The 22,887-nt window shown below is 38.6% G+C and overlaps 1 protein-coding gene across 1 annotated transcript; it reads right to left on the bottom strand.

Moving 5' to 3' along the window:
* Positions 1 to 827: 827 nt before the first annotated feature.
* Ptchd3 (patched domain containing 3) lies at positions 828 to 22,682 on the bottom strand. The gene is made up of 4 exons (XM_004653405.2): positions 21,768 to 22,682; positions 20,554 to 20,675; positions 5,165 to 5,310; positions 828 to 2,667 (listed from the first exon to the last, which is right to left on the bottom strand). Exons 1-4 carry the CDS (start codon positions 22,680 to 22,682, stop codon positions 1,175 to 1,177), a joined length of 2,676 nt encoding a protein of 891 aa, XP_004653462.2. The 3' UTR covers positions 828 to 1,174.
* Positions 22,683 to 22,887: the final 205 nt, after the last annotated feature.

Raw genomic sequence — 22,887 nt, forward strand, 5'->3', positions numbered from 1 at the left:
CCTCAAATAGGCCTATAAATTAATCACAACCCAATGTAGATCATAGAAGTCATTTTGAGACTCCTACAAGTGATTCTAATTTAGCATGCAGATACAAAGGATCTAGAACAGCTCAAACAACTTGGAAAACAAGAAAAATGCTAAGAATGCTAAGTACATTACACAACCTAATTACCAGAATTAACAGATGGCTTTGATATTCAAGGCAGAGGAATGCCGCCTCTGTGTACACATACAAATTAGTAATATGGATACAGAGCCACATAGAATGTGCCTGACTTTTAGTTTTGGTGTCAAGGTAATGCTATACAAAATGATAATCTTTTTATATACAAGACTGGGACAACTAGCTATTATGGAAAAAAAAATGAACTGCTGCTCATTGTCTCTTAACAAATACAAGTGTATGGATCATACACCCAAATGTGAAGTTGAAAACTACTAGCTTTGACAGAAACCCACAGGTAAATTTTTTATAACTTTCGAGTTGTCAAACATTTTATAGAACAGAGTAAGCCTTGGCCATTAAAAATGATAACTTGAATTTATAAGCTTTAACTTCTCTGTATCAATTTAAACCATTAAGAAAGTGTTGGGGGAACCTCTCACTAGGGGTAAATTGCAAGTTGCATTTGCATATAAGACTAAATGTAACAAGTATAACGAAAATAATATTCTATTTATAGTATGGATGACATGTAAACTGCTAGAATTCTAGGAGTAAACTTCTAATGATGAAGTAAAAGGGAAAATGGACAGTTATACCATATTCTAGAATAAAGACAATGGCACTGTTTGCATTTAGTAATTATATTTTAATGTAGGACTATTTCTTCTCAGACTATGTAAATAATAATTTACAGTGGAATTTCCAAATCAAGGAAACATACCTTTAAAGTATATTAACTCTTTTCAACCTTTATATCAGTTTTTAATTATCAAATACTTATATATTTTCACTAGTGTATATCCGTTGTACAAACTAATCGTTCTCATTGGGATACTTTTACACATGCATATGATATACTCTGCTTATATCCCCCATTACCCTCCCTTTCTACCTCCTCTTCCCTTAGTTCCTCCAACCCAACAACCCCCTTTCTATTTTTATCTCTATTTTTTTCTATTAATTAGTATTAACAGTGTATGTGTTAGTGAATATTTAAACAAGCCTTCAAAAAAAGGTTAAAAATACTGGAATAAAAATTAGGCCATGAGCAACCCCAAAAAGCATAACAAGAAACATAATTTTAAAAAACGTCCTGAAGATATATGCTTTAGCCACAGCTAAAACACACACCCCTAGTATTGTTGAAACTGCACTTTGAAGTACTGGATACCCTAGCATATATAATGCTTCTACTAATTTTTTATTTACTGTGTCCTCAGAACTGGCAACAAATGCATAGGAGATATGTGCAGAAAAATCAAATGAAAACCCTATGCAAATAATAAGATAAACCATGGATATGGAATCAAGATCAACACGCCAGAGTGCCATGAAACCTGTTACTCCCACAATCACAGAAGCAATAGCAAATGTGACCCACAATGAACATACTGGATGAGGAATTAACAACAAGGCAACAACAAACATAGCTAAGGATGCAATTAAGACATTTCGAATAGTGTTTTCTATTATTACAGAATATTGATCAAAATATATGAATGCATGGTTATATACCATAACAGGAACTTCACAATTTTTAGCTATGTTTCGTAACTGGAATAACATCCTCTTCTTCTTGTCTGAAGAAGAAACTTGTATAGTCTGAATGAAGCCCCGGGAAGAAGTGATTTCATAAGATGAAAAATTAATATCATATGTAAAAAAGGGAAAAATACTTAAAAAACCAGAAATATTATTCATAAAAGTATTCTTATTATTAGGATCATTTCCACTATTATTCAGATATTGAAGATAAGCTTGCAACCAAAACCGTGTAAGATTTTTATCTACATATCCATTTTCTTCAAACGTGATCATACATTTTTCCAGTTTTTGCCTTATATCTTCATCCCAGTAGTCAACACTTTCAGAAACAATTACCATAACCCTTGGGCCATAATATGAAAAAAATTCTTCTTCTGTATTAAAATATGGTATGATGTAGGAGTCATCACTGGCAAGATTTCGAAGGTCTAAACCTTCCTTTACTTGGTAACATCCATATATACTGCTTATGAGATAAGAAATATATAGCAGCACTACCAAAAACTTGACTTTGGCATTTGTCAGAAAAGGACCAAAATAGTCTCTAAAGAACAAGTCCATTGGATGATTGTCATCACCATGTTCATATAAGTTAGAACCAAATGGAATGCAGCAGGCCTTTTTCAGAGAGGAATATCTTGAGCTTGCCTTTTCTACCCAGCGTAGGCAGCCTACTTCCCTTTTACCATCTAGGGCCATAGCTGCTCCAAAAAAGGTGATGCAATAAATATAACAAAACATCAATGTTGTTCCTGTATAGATGCAGAAGTATTGTATGGACCTGAAAGAGCTGGTAATCCCTGTATAAAAGGCAAAGATGTTGGTAAGAGTGGTGATTGTAATAGATACTGCCACCTTTGAATACACATTGGAGAGTCGGTCTTTTATGCTGTCCCCAAGGCTGGTCCTCTGCCAGGCAGAAATCATGATAAACATGTCATCAACCCCAATACCTGTTTTAAAAATAAAAGAACAGAATCTTCATATTTCTTAATATACACCAAAAGTAAACATAGATTGATCAGTTTCCTTTTTGTATAACTAGCTGGTTTTGTTTATTTATTTATTTATTTTGAGGAAGAGAGAGAGAGAGAGAGAGGCAGATAGAGAGAAGAGGTGTACCACATCCTCTAGCCACTGCAATGAACACCTGAGACTGAGCCATATCTCCAGCCCAGATTGATCATACCTAGGTTATCAGCACATAACATGGGGTACTCTATTTCTAATGCTCACTCAACGGTGTCTTCATGATGAAATGTGGTCATCTGGCTGAATGAGTGCCAATTGAAGCAACAATGTATTTTTGATCCCATAATCACTTTCACACTAATGTACAAATACAGCCACCCAACATTCTGTTGTTAAAACGTAAGCTGTATGAATGTATTTACTGTTAACATCAGCCTAGTATGAAAACATCTGAATGTTATCAGTTTATAGACATACAGAGGCACACACAGGCACCTTCACAAACCTAGTGTTCCTGCAACCAAGCATTCTATGAAGGAGGCACTGTCTCACTTCTCCTGAGATCAGAAACCTACATTAGAATGAATCTTAAGAATCATCTTCAGGGACCTGGGTATGGGGGCTCATATGTTTTATTCCAGCACTTCGGAGGCTGTAGTAGAAGACTCATCATGAGTCCAAGGCCAGCCTGAGTCTACAGAATGAATTCCAGGTAAGCCTGGGTTAGATCAAAACCCTAACATAAAAGAAAAGGGGGAAAAAAAAGAATCCTTTGAGCTGCTGGGAAGGCTTGAAAGCAGGAGATTCTGAGTTCAATCCTAAGAACCCACATAAAAGTGCTGGGTATGGGCTCATGTGATGGCTTGACAGTTAAGAACACTTGCTGCTTAAGTACAAAAGCCTCTTCAGCTATAGACTGCCAAGTTCAACTCCTCAGAACCCATGTAAAAGTCTGAACACACACACACACACACACACATATATATATCTGTAATATCAGTCTGTTGGGGGTGGACATCTGAGAATCTCTAGGGCTCACTGTGACTCCAAGTTAAGGAAGTGATCCTGTCTCAAGAAATATGTAGATAAGCAACATTATCCTCTGGTCTCCACATGTATATGTATGGGGTGCAAACAACTGCACACATTTGTGAATACACCACACCACATACACACAAGCAAAAAAAGGCATCCTGGCCCCCACATACACACACACACACACACACACACACACACACACACACACACACATTCTATGTACCAATGCCTACTAGGTAATTAGCTCCATTCCAAAGTGACATTTTATGATTGGTTTGAAACAAAAATGAGGATTTTAATGTTGTCAAGAAGAAAGGAAAATTTCAAAGAAAGGGGATGATAAAGGACATTGTGAGTCTGCTGAGGATGAATTTCACCTCCCTCACACCTACTGCAGTTCACACTGTTTTCACTTTTCCTTAAGTCTTGCCATAACATCAGACCTCAGAACTGTAATGCTAATCTTAGTTTATATTTTCCCCCATATATTACAAGTAAATGCTGGGAAAATGCTGGGAATATGCCAGGCCTATAGTTCAGATATTCATAGACATGACTGATGTAGAGATTCAAACAGACACAGAAGTAGGGATTCTCATAAACTGCTTGTGGCATGCCCATGGCTTCCAGCATTGAATATTTCAGTTGCTTTCAGCTAGGCAATTGTTTAAAAACCAATTATATTACTTATGCAACATCTTTCATATATTGTCCCCACATTGTTATTGATTTGCTGGAATCACCTATGCCTATGTACACACATATCCCTGTGGATACACAGATGACAAAATGGCTTATGGGTAATAAGTCACTATAGTTATTCTAGGCTGTGGGGATCACTGTGCCTGGGAACATGTATAGGAAAGACCTGAAGAGTCAGTTAAATCGACATGCAGAGCAAACTCATTTACCATCTCCTCCAGAAAACTAAAACTTATTTCTTCAAATTTGCTCAATTTCTAAGGATGGATGGACAGATAGATGATAGAGATAAATAGACAGATAGATATAGATTTTTCATGCTTACTATAAAATAAATTCTGAAAGTAGCATAAATACAAAGACTTCTGTAATCTCTCCAGTAGTATTAAGCATTCTCTAGAGGAGCAGAACTGACATAATGAATACATACTGGTAAATCTAGAAAGAAAACAATCTACTTTTAGTTTAACTGTATCTCTTGATCAATTGAGAGGTCAAATTATTTTTCTTGTATTTTCAGTGACTATTACTTTGTTTTCTGTGTGAACTGCTGTTCATGTTCCCTGTTTATGTGGGCCAGTAGATTCTTCCAACTCTACAGACATATAATTAAATCTGAACTTCCTATTTCCTGACATCTCATTTGGGGCCTGTGCAGCCTCCTCAATACAACTAATTCCTTTGTTACCCCACAGTTCCATATATATCATATGCAGCCTCACATTTTGTTTTACTCACCAAGAATAAGAAATGGTGAATTTGCAACTATGATCACAAATGGAACTCCGATGTGCAGCATCAGACCAAAGCTACTCACCACTGACATAGCCACGGAGACCACTCCAAGGATTGCAACCCACATTTTGTTTCGTATACAATCCACTCTGTAAATGTACAGGAAAAAAATCAGGCAATTTGTGGTGGTAGCTTCTCACTACCTACTGGGTTGGATACCTAGTCAGAAACCTCTGGGATGATAATTTTCATATTTGTCTGCTGGAGACCTTAAACTCAGAGGCACTACCCTATACCAACTGACAAAAAAGAGGGGACACCAACGTTAGGAATCTGGCAACCATACAAGAGCAGAGTAGCATGCAAGAATACCATAATTTAATAAGATACTTCAGCGGTTAGCTCTGCTCTGACATGTAGAAGGGTGTGAAGGGGATACAGTAGGTAGTGGAGAATATCTTTGTAAAGGGGCGCAGTTACCCTAAACTACCTAACAAATCTACTTACTCCCTCTCATTTTTATCCAACTTCTGTTGCTATAGTAAACTACTTGAGGCTAGGTTCCTAAAAAAATAAAATTGTTGGGCTGGAGAGATGGCTTAGTGGTTAAGCGCTTGCCTGTGAAGCCTAAGGACCCCGGTTCGAGGCTCGGTTCCCCAGGTCCCACGTTAGCCAGATGCACAAGGGGGCGCACGCATCTGGAGTTCGTTTGCAGAGGCTGGAAGCCCTGGCGCGCCCATTCTCTCTCTCTCCCTCTATCTGTCTTTCTCTCTGTGTCTGTCACTCTCAAATAAATAAAAAATGAACAAAATATTTAAAAAAAAAGAAAAAAGAAAATTGTTTACTTAGCTTATAGTTCTAGATGTTCAAAAGCATGAAATTTCATCTTTGCAAGGGTCTCTTGCTGTGTAATAACTTGGTAGATGCCATCTTGGTAGGAATGCATGTATAAAAGAGCCCACATAGCAAGACAAATAAAAACACAGATGTATTCAGGGGTCAGGCTTATTTATTTATTTTTGCATGTGTGGATAATATGAATGTTTGTATATATACGTGTTTGTATGTGAGCATATGTGAGTATGTGTTTGTGTATATATAACATGTACATGTAGAGGCTAGAGGGCAACCTCCAGTATACCTCTTGTTGAAACAAGGTTGTTCATCAACCTGGAGCTCATCAATTAGGATAGACTGGCTAGCTGATAGGCCCCATTGATATGTCCATCTCCACCTCCTTAGCTTTGGAACTACAGTCATTTGTTACTACTTCCAACATTTTTATGTGGGTTCTGGGGATTGAACTCAGGTCCTTATGTTTTCTCAAGCATTTTACTATCTCCCCAACCACAGCCAATGATTCTAAAACAGAGGAAATATTGCAATGATGTTTTTAATGAAAATTTCATTCAAGGGGCTAAGGAGACGGCTTTGTCGTTAAGTGTATTTTCCATGCAAGCATGAAGGCCTGAGAGTACAAGTGTCACTGGGGCTCAAAACCAACAAACAGCAAGTAAACAAAAACAAGCTCTCGAGTCAGTAAAACACTCCACCTCAAAGAAAAACATGTCTTCATATATATACACAGGGCAGCAGATCAGCACAAATACATATATGTGCCTATACCACATACTATGCAAAATAAACAAATGGTAAATCTCACTCAGATATATAACATTTCATGGGACACATATCATGGTTGTATTTCACTTTTTCCTAAATCAATACACATCTACAGCAAAATTCCAGGGCACAATGAAATTTTATTAGTGTGCTTTCTAAATACATTAATATTGGACTGCAAGAGTGTAAAAAGATAGGAATGGAAGATGTCTCAATCGTTAAGTGCTTGCTTGCAAAGCCTAGCAACCTGCAGTTGATTCCCTGGTACAAAAAAGCCAGATGAACAGCGGCATATGCATCTGGAGTTCATTTGCAGCAGCTGGAGGCCCTCTCAGGCTCATTCTGTCTCTCTGCTTGCAGATAAAGAATTTATTTTTTTTTAAAAAGAGTATAAGAAGACAAAGAAGGTGAACAAATCAGAAAGATTAGTAGAGCTGAAAATTCTATAAGACATGTGTATTTCCATTCTTCATATTGGCCTTTGGGATTTCTTTTGATGTGATATATTCAAGAGATGGGGACTGGGCATATTGTTGGTTATAGACTTTGACAGTTGCTTGGTTAACATTGTCTAAATGTCTCTTCCTTTATTATTCAATAGACAATGAAAGAAAACAGATTCCTGTAGGAACTTGAGGTGCCTGAGGATATTCTAGCTCCAAGAAGGATCTGAGTTTAAGTAGCCTATCAGAACCACCAAGAGAATGTCTACTAACTTTGCTTTTCCTGGAACTGAACTATGCATATCCTGACTCATTAAGTATGATGCAACAGAATTTTTATGCAAAACATCCTTCTCAAACAATTCAAATACACAGGCAGATTTAGGCATCATTGGCAACAACATGGCCAGTTTCCTAAATCTTCTGCTTACATTGCAGAAAAAGGCCAGATAAATTATTTCACTTAAAAAAAATGTTTATGCTTGTTGATGGGTCCACATTTTACTTGAAATAGATTTTAACATGAGTTTAAAATAGCTTATAGTTCATTGATAAGCATTTCCTATTTTTTGTTTTGTTTTGTTTTCCATCTAGGGTCTCACTCTAGTCCAGGCTGACCTGGTACTCACTCTGTAGTTCTAGGCTGGCCTTGAACTCACAGAGATCATCCTACCTCTTCCTCGCTAGTGCTGGGCTTAAAGGTGTGTGCCATCATGCCTGGTTTATTTCTAGATTATAACACAACTCAAGCTGACATTTTGTGTACCTTTGTCATTTTCATAAAATTGTATAATTATGAAGTACTCTAGGATATTAACATGTCACCACTTATGAAAGTATAAGTATAGTGAATAATGCAGTCTTATTATTCTAATGGATGCAATGGACTATAGACCCATGTAGGTATTAAACAAGGGATCTGTGGGAGGTAAATGCTCATGTGCAAGGTATAGTTTTCAAGTATGTGTATATAAGACCAACAGGATGGAATGTGTTATGGACTAGATAGGAACAGAGGTAAGAGAACTTCACTTAAAATAATCAAGCAAATAAAAAGCACATCATAAAGTGTCATCAATACACAACACTATGCAGAAGAATAAATTTCAGGGATGGATGACAACAGTAAGACAAGAATACACTCAGAAGTATATAAGGGAAAAATCATGTATCCAATACTTCTAGTAAGTCTGAAATAAACTCAAGAGTACAAATCTAAGAATTCATGGGGCAGAAGAAAAAGCCAAAATAAAGTCAAAAGACAGAAACAAGTTATTTAGTGAAATTGAATAGAAAATTTCACATAGATGAAGCATTCTATATCCAAATATCAGAGACATTTAGAATCCCTAAATAAATATAACTGTGGAAGAACTGCTCTACAACATCATAGTCAAAGATACAAAGCAAAAAAGAAGCAAAAACATTAAAAGCTACAAGGAAGAAAAAAATGATCTCAAATTAAGCAGCAAGAATATCAAAGTAAATTTAGACTTTTTAATAGCAATTTCCAAATCTAGGAAAGATAATATATTAAAACCATGGAAAGTAACTACAAACCAGGACTGCTATACCCGTGGCAATTATCTTTCCAAGTTCATGGAGAAATAGTTATTACAAAACAGCTACAAATTGAGGAAATTCATAACACACAAACCAGCACTGCAGAAAATTCTCAAAGGAATACTGTACCCAGAGAGATAAAAACAAAAAGAACATCTTATCCATGAGAGCGCATAACAGAATATACTCCATGAGAGTAAGATATGCACAAAAAGTCAATTGTGTCCAACACAGCAAGGACAGCAAACTTCCAGACTAACAAGGGAGGAAGAGAATGTCAAGAACCAGCCAAGTAGAACATCACCCAAACAAAGTCATAGGAAATGGTAAATCTGATTCAATAATGATTTTAAATGGAAATTACCTGAACTCACCAATAAAGAGATGCAAACTAACTGACTGGGTCCAGAAGCAAGATTCAGCTATCTCCAAGAAATACACTTAGCTAGTGAGGTATTTATATGTAATAGTTTGAATTAGGTATCCCCCATAAACATGTGTTCTGAATGCTTTATCCTCAGCTGATGCCAATTTGGGAATTGGATTCTCAGTGGAGGAGGTGTGTCATTGGGGCCAGGCTTATGGATGTTATAGCTGGCTTCCCCTTGACAATGTTTGGCACACTCTCCTCTCCTGCTGCTGTTGTCCACCTGATGTTGGCCAGGATGTGATGTGGTTTCCCTGCCACCATGGAGCTTCCCCTTATGTCTGTAAGCCAAAATAAATCCTTTCCTCCCATAAACTGCTTTTTGTTGAGTGCTTTGTGCTAGCAACCAGAAGGTAAATTCAACAGTAGAATTGGTTGAGAAGAAAGCTATTACTGTGACAAATCTGTCCATGTGCATTTTGGTCATTTGGATGTGGGCTAGAGAAATGTGGAAGGACTTGGTGCTTTGGATTGGACAATGGTGCAGTAAATGGAGGATGATGTGTTATTCTGGTGGAAGTATGAAAATGTTAATTGCAGAGAGAATTGTGAACTGTGAAGGCTTGGTTCATGAACTGTCAAAGGGGAAGCATAGAACCAGGGTTATTAGGCTTTGCAGGCAAGTGCCTTAACTGCTGAGCCATCTCTCCATCCGCAGAAACTACATTTTTTTAAAAAATTTTTTTGGTCATTTTTTATTTATTTATTTGAGAGCGACAGACACAGAGAGAAAGACAGATAGAGGGAGAGAGAGAGAATGGGTGCGCCAGGGCTTCCAGCCTCTGCAAACGAACTCCAGACGCATGCACCCCCTTGTGCATCTGGCTAACGTGGGACCTGGGGAACCGAGCCTCGAACCGGGGTCCTTAGGCTTCACAGGCAAGCGCTTAATTGCTAAGCCATCTCTCCAGCCCAGAAACTACATTTTTGAATTAACAGCATATGTAAAAAATCACAGAAGCCAGGCATGGTGGCACATGCCTTTAATCCCAGTACATGGGAAGCAGAGGTAGAAGGATGACCATGAGTTCGAGGTGACCCTGAGATTACAGGTCAGCCTGAGCTAAAGTGAAACCCTACCTTGAAAAAAAATCATGGAGGAAATTTAAAAATTTCAAGAAACAAATGAAAATGATACCACAACCTACTAGGCCCAAAGAAGAAAATTTATAGTACTCACATGAAAAAACTAAGAGACAGGGCTCAGAGATGGCTTGGTGTTTAATGTACTTGCCTGCAAAGCCTAAGAATTTAGATATGATGCCACAGTACCCACATAAACCAGATGTACAAGGTGGCACATGTGCCTGGGGTTTGTTTGCAGTAGCTAGAGGCCCTGGCATGCCTATTCTCTCTCTTTCAAATAAATAAAATATCTGGGGCTGGAGAGATGGCTTAGTGGTTAAGCGCTTGCCTGTGAAGCCTAAGGACCCCGGTTCGAGGCTCAGTTCCCCAGGTCCCACGTTAGCCAGATGCACAAGGGGGTGCACGCGTCTGGAGTTCGTTTGCAGTGGCTGGAAGCCCTGGCGCGCCCATTCTCTCCCTCTCCCTCTATCTGTCTTTCTCTCTATGTCTGTCGCTCTCAAATAAATAAAATTAAAAAAAATATAAAACAAATAAATAAAATATCAAAAGATGAGATACACTTGAAACAAATAACCTAATTGTGTACTTTAATGTTCTACAAAAACAAAAGAATCCAATTCCAAACCCAGTAAGAAATAATAAAAATTAGGAAAAAAAGTTAATAAAATAGAGACCAAAAAGAACAATACATAGAATTAATCAAGAGTTACATTTTGGAAAATATTTAATTTTTCTAGATTGATAAACCCCTCGCAAATTGTAGCATTATCAATCTATGTCTCCCAGTAGATTCAGATGTTATTAAATTGAGTTTGCAGCTTTTGCTACTAGCAGGCAGACTCCTGCTAAGGGAAGTGGGTGGTAAAGCTTATCATTATGGGTGAATCTGAACTCAAGCCTAAGGTATGCAGAGTGAACTCTTCCTGGGTTCCTTGCTATTTGGCTGCTTCCTTTTTTTTTTTTTTTTTTTTTTTTTTGTTCTTGCTTGTGGTGTTGCTGGTGGATTTTCTCTCTGCATGGATCTGTGAAAGGGGTCCAACTTTTTCCTCCATTATGGAATTTTCCCTAGACCTGTAAACATGAAATAAATATTATTCTTCCCATAAACTGAGTCTAGATTGGAGGTTCATCCCAGCAATATGGAGCTGTCTACAATAGAAATTGGTACTAAGAAGTGGGATAATTTCTGAGATGAATTTAACCTTGTGGGTTTTGGTCTTTTGGAACTTTTGTTCTGGAGGAATAGTCATGGACTTGGTATTTGCAACTAAAGATGACTTCCAGAGTGATGATCCAAGTTTTATAGGTAATTCTGGTGAAAGTTTGAAAATGCTAAGTGCAGAGAGAACTGCATTTGGAGGTTTTTCTTATGAACTTTCTAAGAGGAAGAAAAGACTTCAGAGAACTTTGTGGGAACTGAACTATTGGCATAAGGGCTAGCTGCATTCTTCTGCCAAAGTCCAGGGAGTTTGATCAATGTTAAATCTGTAATGGAATAATGTGCTTTGTAGAAGATATATAACTGAGACATTTAAAGTTGGAAAATTCATACAAGTTTTAGGTTACTGACACAGACTGTTGCTGAAGCTGCTATTGTTAAGGAAGTATTACCATGATTAAGGATGGCCCAACTGCTTTACATTGAAACAATGGAAAGGATGCATGAGGAAAGACTTAATGGTAGAAATGAAAACTTGTTTGAAAGGAGATAACTGAAAGGAAACTTCAAGATAATTTATTTCATCCCTGAAATAACAGCATGGATGTGTCCTACACACGTGGTATTGGTTTTAGAAGCATGAAAAGTGTGTGGAGTGGGTCATGAAGTAGACACAATTCCAGAAGCCACTGCTGAGATGAGGCATATAGGCAGGGTGTGATGACCATAACAAAGAGACCAGGAAAGCCATTTGAAAATGTGCTGTGGTTTGCATGGAGACCCAAAGGTGTTTTGAATGTACCAGGACTATGCAAGGGGTACCATGGAGTGCTGTTGGTTTGGGATGAAAGCTTTCCCTGGCTACTCAGCCCAGTTGGAGGGACAGAATTGGAAAATCCAGAATCTGTAGGATGTTGGATTTTAACTGCAGGTATTTGATATTTACCTGGTGGTTACTGATTTTGCATTGGTCCAATTTCTTCTTGTTATGCACTATAGCAATGGAAATACTTACTTTGTGCCATTTTATATTAGAATAATGCAACTTGTTTGATTTTATAGGACTCACAATTCAGAGACAGTCATAAGGTTAACAGAGACTATGAGACCTTTATACTATAAATAATTTGCAAGGTAAGATGTTCACAAGTCTATTAGGGACCAGGGATGTAATGTGGTAGTTTGAATCTGTTACCCAATAGATTCAGGTATGAGTTTTCAGCTTCTGTCTCTGACAAGCAAACTCCTGCTATGGCGAGCGGGAGGGGGGGAGGTGTTCTCATTGGGGGAAAATCTGAATTACAGCCCAAGGTATGCAGAGTGAACTCTGACTGGGTTCCCTGCTTTTTGGCTAATGATTTTAGTTATTTATTTTTGCTGCTACTTGTGGTACTGGTGGTGTTTTTTTCTCTCTGTGCAGAGTTGTGAAAGGGGACCAGCTTCTTTCACCATTATGAAACTTCCCCTTGATCTATAAGCTTGAAATAAATCCCATTCCTCCCATAAACTATGTCTGGTTTGGATGTTCATCCAGCAGTATGAAACTGTCTATAACACCAGTCTAGCAAAACATGGAAGAAATCTGGACATGGTGGCCCATGTCTTTAGTTACAGCACTTGGAAGGTAGAGGTAGGAGGATTCACCATGAGTTTAAGGCCACCCTGAAACTACATAGTGAATTCCAGGTCAGCCTGAGTGATAGTGAGACTGTACATCAAAAAATAAAAAAAAATAAATGGAAGAAGACTCAATGAATAAAATTAGAGATAGAAAGAGAGTTGGTTGCTGGGCATGGTGGCGCACGCCTTTAATCCCAGCACTCGGGAGGCAGAGGTAGGAGGATATTGCTGTGAGTTCGAGGCCACCCTGAGACTCCATAGTGAATTCCAGGTCAGTCTGGGCTAGAGTGAAACCCTATCTTGCAAAACCAAAAAAAAAAAAAAAAGAAAGAGAGTTGGTAGAACTGACTCAGTGAAATATAGAAGACCATCAGTGAATATTTTAAAACCTCATATTCCCAAAAGTTAGAAGATCAAGAAATGGGTAAATTTCTAAACACATATGACCTACCAATATTAAAGCCAGAAGATACAAATAATTCAAATAGACACATAATTAATAACAAGATTGAAACACTAATTAAAAGTCACTCCACCAAGAAAAGTCCAAGACTGCTATTGATTGAATTCTATCAAACTTTTATGGAAAATCTATTTTTGTGTGTATGTGCGTGGTTTATACACATGTATATGGATGCATGTACTGTGTGTATAACATATGCAGAGGTAAGAAGAATATATCAGTTATCCTCCTCTATTGATCTTCTGCCTGGTTTCCTTGAAACAGGGTCTCTCACTGAAACTGGAGCTTACAAATTTTAAGCAATCCCCAGTGATTCTCCTGTCTCTGCTTCCTACCAGGGTTAAAACTATTCATGTACACACCTTGTGATTTACATGAATGCTAAGGACTGAACTCAGGTCCTCATGCTGGAATAGGAAGTCTGTCCAGCCCAATGAATGCTAACAGTTCGAAAGCTATTCCACAAATAGAAAGAGAAGGAACACCATGAAACTCATTCTATGAACCCAGTGTTACCCTGATCCCAAAGCCAGATGAACATACAAAAAGAAAAAAAAAAAAGATTACATTTCTTTTAGGTTTTCCAGCTTTTTCTGTCTTTCTTACTTTCTTTTTTGTCTTTTTTGCTTTTTTTTGTTGTTGTTTTTGTTTTTTTTGAGATAGGGTCTTGCTGTAGCCCAAGCTGATCTGGAATTCACTATGTATTCTCAGGCTGGCCTCAAACTCACAGTGATCCTCCTACCTTGGCTTCCTGAGTGAGTATTGGGATTAAAGGCATGTGTTACCATGCCCAGAAGGCAGAGGGCAGGGGAAATGGGGCACCAGGACCTCTAGCTACTGCAAAGGAACTCCAGATGCACACACCACTTTGTGCAGCTGGTTTTACATGGGCACTGAGGAATCAAACAGGGGTTGGTGGGCTTTATGGGTAAGACCTTAACCACTAAGCCATCTCTCCAGCCCTCTAGATTTCTAAATATATTTTCAAAGTACTTCCTAAGGATATATACACCAATTTTCCTGATTGTCATAGATACAAAAATTCTCAACAAAATACCTGTCAAATGAATAAAAGAATGCATTAAGAAATTAGGCACGCATAATTTTACATGCCTTTAGTCCCAGCACTTGGGAGGCAGATATAGGAGAAACACTGTGAGTTCAAGACCAGCCTGAGACTACAGACTGCATTCCAGGTCAGCCTGAGTTGCAATAAGATCCTACCTTGAAAAAAAAAAAAGAATACATAAATAAATTATACATCATGATCAAATGGGTTTCATCAGGGATACAAGCTTGGCTCAATATATGTAAATGAATATATATTTATATAATATAAATTAATTTAATGACAGAAATCTCTTGATAGATTCAGAAAATATATTTGATAAAATGCAACATATCTTCAAGATAAAAGTCTTGGATACTATATACAACAAACAAATCACCAGCATTATATTAAAGGGGGTAAAATTGACAATATTTACTCTCAAATCTGGAATTAGAGAAGGACACTCACTCTCTCCACTCTTACTCAGTATAGCTCTTGAAGTCCTAGCTGGGGTATATCCCTAAGGTGTTTGTTACTAATAGCTGATCTGAATCCCACCCTAAGAGATGCAGAGTGCTTGATCTATCTAGGCCTGGGGTTCTTAGAATGTGGTGGTGGTTGCTTTTATTTCTGTGTGTGGATCTGATAAAGGGAGCCAGCTTCCTTTGCCATTAGGTAACATCCCATGGATCTGTAAACTTCAAATGAATGCCATTCCTTCAATGCCTACTTTGGAAGTTCATCCCAGCAATGTGAAGCTGTCTATGACACACACAAAGTGGCACATATGTCTGGAGGTTGTCTGCAGTGGCAGGAAGACCTGATGTACCCATAAATTCCCTCTTTCTTTCCTTTCTTCTTTTTCTCAAATAAATAATTATTTTTAATTTAAATTTTGAAATGCTAAAGCATCTAAAGGAAAACACAGGGAAATCATAACATGATATAGGCCTAGGCAAGAATTTTCTGAACAGGACTCCCATAACACAGAAAAAAATCCTGAAGAAGTAACAAATTAAGCTACATAAAAATTTTAAAATTCTTCAAAGAAAAGGAAACTTAGCAGACAGAACAAACAGCTTGCAGAATGGGGCAGAATCTTTGGCAAATACACTTCAGACAGAGAATTAATATTTAGAGTTTACAAAAACTGGAAAAATTAAATACTAAAAAACTCCCCAGCTATCAATCAATAAGTGGGCTAATGAAATGAATAACTAGTTCTCAAGATAAGAAATGTGCATGGCCAAAACATATTTTAAAAAGGGCTCAGTGGGATTGGAGAGATTGCTCAGTAGGTAAAGTGTTTGCTCCACCAGCATGAGAACCTGAGTTCAGATCTCCAGCACACACACAAAAATGTTAGGTACAGTGATGCATAACCATAAGTCCAGAGCTAGGGAGACAGGGACAGGAGGATACCCAGGGCTTTCTAGGTAGCTTATGTAGCCAAATCAGTGAGTTCTGAGTTAACTAAGAGACACTTTCTTAAATAATAAAGTTTAGAATGATTAAGGAAGACACCTAAGGTCAATATTTGGCCTCCACACATGTGACCCCACATGCATACAGACACACATATACATACACCATACACACACATGCAAAAAAGGGGTAAACATCCTTTGTCACCTGGGAAATGCAAATCAAAACTACTTTGTAATTCCATCTCATCCATTAGAATGACTAACATCAAGAAAACAAAACAGGGCTTAGAAGATGGCTTAGTGGTTATGGTACATGTCTGCAAAGCCTAAGGACCTAGGTTTGATTCTCCTGTACCCATGTAAGCCAGATGCACAAGGTGGCACATGCATCTGGACTTCATTTGCAGTGGCTAGAGGCCCTGGTTTTCCCATTCTCTCTCTGTCTCCCTCTGCTTCTATCTCTCTCAAACAAATAAATAAAAAAGATATATTAAAAAAGAAAACAAAATAACAAATGCTGGCAAAAATATGGGAAAAGAGAAACCATTAGTCATTGTTGATGGAAGTTTAAACTAGCATAGATCTTATAGAAATCAATATAGCAATCTTTCAAAAATTAAAAACATAAATGCAATATGACCGAGGTATCTCATTCCTTTGTATCCTGGGTATATATTCAAACAACTCTATATGCTACCATAGAGATAACTGTGCATTCTAGTTTCCCAGTTGCAAGGAAATGGAACCAGACTAGATGGCAATCAAGAAGTGAATGATACCAATAAAAATGCTTATATGTACAATGGAATTTCATTCAGATATAAATAAAAATGAAATGACAAAATTTTCAAGGAAATGAATGGATCTGGAAACTATCACATCAAGTGTGGTGACTCAGAAAGACAAAGATTGAACATTCTTATATAGGGATCCTAGCTTTTTAAAGTGTGTTTATACATAAGGGTACAAGTGTGAGTATACACTATTAACATAGAAAGGAGACCGTGGGAAAAGGAAAAGAGGTGTTGAGGAAGAGGGGTAGAGCAACAGAACACATGTGACATGAAAACAGAAAGGAGGGTACTGGGGGTGGAAGCATACAAAGGATACAGAAAGACAGGGGTAACAGAGGGGAGGGAAAATGTAATAGATTTTGTTTTAAAATGGCACAATGAAACCCAGTAGTTTATGCTAATAAAATTAACATAAAATTTTAGAAAACAAAATTCACAGTGAAGATCTTAGAAGCTTTTTTGACCTTGATGAAGTCCAAATCCATATTGTCGGATTAACTGTGTAAGGACACCCCACTGTTGATACCAATTCTGCTGTAGTCAGCTTTACATTGCTGAGATAATCTTCCAAACTGTACACAGTTTATAGGAGGAAGGCTTTATTTTAAACAGATCCAGGGGAAGTTCCATAATGATGAGAGAGGCTGGTCCCCTTCCACATGTCCACACAGAAATACCACCACCAGCACCATAATAAACATGCTCCAGGAACCTAGGCAGAGCTCAAGAATTCTTTGAGTGGAATTCTAGATCTGCCCCCACACCATAGGGCTGGACCTTAGGATCTACCCACAGTGACACTAACTTACAAGCTTAAATAATATACAATGTGAAATGGTAATGAATCTACTGAGGGCCAGTGGAAGAATGTAGTAGTTTGAATGGATCCCCCACAATAGATTTAGAAGGGCCCTTTCTCTCTCTCTCTCTCTCTCTCTCCCTCTCTCTCTCTCTCTCTCTCTCTCTCTCTCTCTTTCTTTCTTTCCATGCACCATCTTGTGCATCTGGCTTCTGTGGGTGGGGACTGAACCTGTGTCCTTAGGCTTCACAGTCAAGCACCTTAATCACTGAACTGTCTCACCAGCCCAATTTAGTTTAATTCAGGCTTGTAACTTGGTGTCATTGTAAGTGGATCCTAGGGTCCAGAACCTAAGGTGTGGGTACAGAACTGGAATTCTAGTCAAAGGTATGCAGAGTGTTTGAACTCTGACTCGGGTTTCTGGAGTGTGCTTTCTTAAGGTGCTGCTGGTGGTATTTCTCTCTGTGTGGACCCATGAAAGGGAACTAGCCTCTCTTATCATTATGGAAATGTCCCCTGGATCCATAAGGTTAAAATAAACCCTTCTTCCTATGAACTGGCTATTTTGGAAGTTTATCCCAGCAATATAAAGCTGATTATGACAACTTCTAAAATACAGAAAAAAAGGAAGAAAGAAGGAAAGAGAGAGGGAGATTCTTTAAAGTTACAATAAGAAGGGCTAGAGAGATGGCTCAGTGGTTAAGGAGCTTGCCTGCCAGGCCTGAGGACATGTGTTCAGTTTCTCAGTACCCTTGTAAAGCCAGATGCACAAGGTGGCACATGCATCTAGAGTTTGTTTGCAGTGGCTAGAGTCCCTGGTATCCCCATGTTCTCTCTCTTTCTATCTTCTTCTTTCTCTCAAATAAATTAAATATTTAAAAATAAAAAAAAGTTAAAATAAGGCAAATTTACTCTTAAATATTTTAAAATAAATTTAGTTTATCCTATGTATTCAGTTTATAAAGTCTATACTAGCATAATAATGTCCTAAGCCTTTATAAGCACTCACAAATAGACTCACCTAGAGAAACTCCAAGCCTTGCAAACTCCATTAATGGCAAGTACCTATATAGGTATAATACTTTTATCTTTTACACTGTATTTACTGTACTTTTCTATATTTAAGTGTGATAGATACATAAATACTAGCCATTGCATTATAATTTCCCATAGATATCAGTAAGACATTGTATAGTTTTACAGCCAAAGAATAATAGAGGTCTCTGAAATAGACTCTACTGTCTGCATAATAATCCAATTGCACATTCCTCCATCATTAAATGATGCATTGCTATCTATTGCTTGAAATGTAGGATATTGTGTGGAACATCTATGATAACCACAAAGAAAATCTCTAGAAGACAAATCAGAATGAAATGAGAAAGGAATACAAACAGTTCCCTGAGGAAAACATAAGCTAAACATGACAGGAAGTATGATTATCTAGGCATAGTGGTGCATGCCTATAATCCAATCACTCAGGATGCAAAGGTGGAAATTTGAGTTCTAAGGCAACCTGTGCTATGAGGCTTTGTCTCAAAAATAAAAACAAAGCATGATTGGGGAAATGGAAAGAAAACGTACTAGTGCATACAGAACACAAAGAAAAAATAACAAAAGTAAGTCTTCCATTATCACAAATTATTTGAAATGTAAAAGGATTACACTCTCAATAAACAGGGTTGCAAAATGGTTGAAACATGTCCAACAATATCCTGTCTACCAGAGACTTGTTTTAGATCCAAAGTCATAAATAAAAGCACTTGCAACAAAATATATTCAGGAAAATAACTTTCAATTCCACTAATTTGACAAACACTCTTGGAACACTTCAGCTTTTTCATAGAAACGTGATAAAAGGAATGATGAAATTATGTGAGTTATAGTTTTCATAGAGAAAATATCAATAAGAACATGTAGAAAATGAAGAGCAGAACAAACAAATTAGACTACACAGAGATTCACAGAGCATTTAACCAAATAGATACATATTCCTTAAACTGCAAATGAAACAACTCCCAGGATAGACTATTAGGCTGTAAAACATGTCTGAATAGACTTTTAAAACTGAAATTATATGAAATACCTTTTCTAACCACGAGCATAACAAAGCTACAAATCAATAGTAGAACAACTCAAAAATTAACAAATATTAAAAAATCCAACAATACCACTCTAAAAGAGGAAACCACAAGAAGCATTAGAAACAACTTAGTGAGGAACAGAATTAGCATGCTACATATTGTAATTAAAAGGATGAAGCAACAAGGGTGCTTAGAGGGAAGTTTCTGGCTATAAATATCTACATGAAAGGAGTGATAAAATAAAATAACCCAATTTCAAGTCTTATAAGACTAGAAAAGGGAGAGAAGGCAACCAAAGCAGACAGAAGTGTATGTTCTGTTTGCTGTGACAAAATGCTTTAGACTGAATAACTTATAAAGAACAGAAAGTACAAGTCTCTAGAATAGGCAAATTCAGAGGCAGAAAGTAGATTGAAGTTTGGGACTGGGGGAGAGGTGTTTTAGAAGTTATTGCATAATGGGCTGGAGAAATGGCTTAGCAGTTAAGCATTTGCCTGTGTAGCCTAAGGACCATGATTTGAGGCTCGATTCTATGTTAGCCAGATGCACAAGGGGGTTCGCAGTGGCTGGAGGCCCTCGCGTGCCCATTCTCTCTCTCTATCTGCCTCTTTCTCTCTCTGTCTGTTGCTCTCAAATAAATAAATAAAAATAAACGAAAAATATTTTAAAAAAGAATTTATTTCATAATGGTCACAGAGTATATATTGTGGTGGTGGAAAAACTTGGAAACCAGATAGTTTTGGTGATTGCTTTGAATAGTATACTTAAAATGGTTAAGCTAGTATATTTTTATATTGTTTACATTTCTTCAAAATAATTTGTCAAAGTAAGAAATAAAAAATAAAAGTTTTACCTGAAACATGATATAACTGCAAACAGTATGACTAGACTGTATGACAAGTGGAACAGAGGGATGACTGTCTTAGAAGTTGCCTTCAATTCCCGCTGTTTGAAAAGGGATGTAAGGAAGACCACCTGGAACAAAAACATACTCAGGAAAGGAAGACCAATTCCAAATCTGACAAGAGTTACACTGGAGAGCTGGAACTTTTTACAGGAACAGTTTTGCTGCTTGATAAGACACATCAAAATATGTGGATTGTAATTTAGAATAGAGAGGATAATGTAGATATGCTTCTTCCCGCAAAGTCTGCATTGAGCTTTCCAAAGTTCCCTTCAAAACCCAAAGTGTTTTTGAACATACCCAAACTGTTTTACATAAAATCATGAAATCATGTCACTAATGACTATGGATATGGTGTCATTTTCTAAATCTTATTAGTATCTTTTAGTATTTTATTGTATAAACATCATTTCAAGAAAGCAGGTCTTGGGCTGGAGGGATGGCTTAGCAGTTAAGTGTTTGCCTGCAAAGCCAAAGGACCCAGGTTCTATTCCCCAGGACCCACGTTAGCCAGATGCACAAGGGACACATGCCTCTGAAGTTCTTTGCAGTGGCTGGAGGTCCTGGAGGGTCCATTCTCTCTCTCTGTCTCTCTATCCCTCCCTCTTTCTCTGTCAAATAAAAAAAAAAAATTAAAAAAAAAAAAGAAAGGAGGTCTTCAAGGGCTCTTCCCAGGAGGTGTTTCACTTTTATGGGTTTATTTATTAGTGTTAGTGTTTCTGGCCCAGAAATTACTGAACATCTAACAAAAGTCTGACACTAAAAGCTAGGTGCCTTACCTGTTAACAAACCTGAAAATTGCTGAGCTAATTATCTTCTTTTAAACACTATGGAACTTTGCTTAAATTTTAGTTTTTTAATCCCACTCAGTTCCAAAAAAAGTTTTAGCAGCTCTCAGAAACCAGAGACTAAAAGTAAGAATTTCCAAGTGATACGACTGGAAAACCAAACCCTGTGAAATTCAGTTTTCTATACTTAGATCTATCTGGTTGATACTGGATTTATGCTATTGACCGACTGTTACTAAGGATTTATGATTTTGTAGAAGTCATTCGTGTTGACAAGGTTGGATTAGGCTCCCAGACAGTGGAGCACACCCAGCTCCAGGAGGGCTAGGGTTACTGTGAAAAGAACACATCCCTGCAAATCTGAAGTCCAGATACCTTGATCTTATCCAAAGCCAGCGCACTCGTCATGTCCCTAAACTGGTCCATGAAGTGGTTCAGCCACGCCTTGCTGCGCTTGCTGTCCTCATCTTGCTCGGTCTTCAGGTAGTACAGCAGTCTCAAGGCTTTGGACTTTATGAGGTGGCGGCTCTGTCCCATCTCCTGGCCTAAGACATTTCCCCCAAAGAAGCTGGCCATGTAGATGATATGGCCGGACATGTTGTATACCGGGAAGGTGAGGTTCTTCAGGTCCAACAATAACGAGTCGTTCTGCCAGGCGACAAGCAGTGGGTTAGGGGGCACGCACAGCTCCTTGTACTTGGCGCACACCGTGCTGTATGGGATTTGCGTTCCGTCTTCCTGGACTGCACTCAGGGCCTGCACAGCTTGGTCCAGCCTGTTCACCTCCTGGAAGATGTCTTCTTCCAGCAGGGACTCGTTGCGGGACACCACCAGGATGGACGCGAAGTGGGACTCGGAGCTCATCCTACTGGCGGAGAAGCGGTATGAGTCATTGGTGCTGAAATGTCCCTGCACGAAGCGCCGCTCGGCCTTGGCAGGGCTTCCGATCGGGGTGTACTGCTCCTCCAGGCTTTCACTGTCCTCGGGCAGGAAGACCAACCCGGAGCCAAGCGCGGCGGTCAGCAGCACGGGCGCCAGCAGGAAGGCCCAGGGGTGCGAGGCGATGGCGGCCCCCAGCCGCCGGAAGGCAACCGACAGCGGCGCCTCCAGGCAGTCGGTGTGGCAGCAGCCTCGGCCTCCGTGCGCCTCCTGCCGCACGGGTGACAACTCTTGCTCCGACGCAGACCCCTGCCTCTTCGGCTCTCGCGGCGACTGCGCCACCCACCGCCTCTGGGGTGGAGGTGTCTGCGTCCCGTGGGTGGACCCCAGCCGTGAAGCCGTGGAGGGCATTTCTCCACGCCACTAAGGGCCGCTCCGAGGCGTTCTGAGGAACCGTGGGCCCTCAACGGCCTCCGGACAGAGACTAGCTGTTTGCGGTGCCCGGATGTTGGGGATTCCAGACAGTTGTCTACTTGTAGTGCCCGGATGCTGGAGACACGCCTGGTCTTCAAGAAAGAGGATTGCCATTCGTTAGTCTGTCTTGGGTAGAGACTGT

Source organism: Jaculus jaculus, chromosome 1 (assembly GCF_020740685.1).
Source record: "Jaculus jaculus isolate mJacJac1 chromosome 1, mJacJac1.mat.Y.cur, whole genome shotgun sequence".
Classification (NCBI taxonomy): domain Eukaryota; kingdom Metazoa; phylum Chordata; class Mammalia; order Rodentia; family Dipodidae; genus Jaculus; species Jaculus jaculus.

What these genes read in the sequence shown, in the direction of transcription:
- Ptchd3 (XM_004653405.2), bottom strand. Translation starts at nt 22,682, where the DNA reads ATGCCCTCCACGGCTTCACGGCTGGGGTCCACCCACGGGACGCAGACA. An exon ending in GCAGTTATATCATGTTTCAG is followed by an intron (nt 5,311 to 20,553) that starts GTAAAACTTTTA and finishes GTACATTTACAG; the next exon opens with AGTGGATTGTATACGAAACA. An exon ending in TTCACCATTTCTTATTCTTG is followed by an intron (nt 2,668 to 5,164) that starts GTGAGTAAAACA and finishes TTTTTAAAACAG; the next exon opens with GTATTGGGGTTGATGACATG.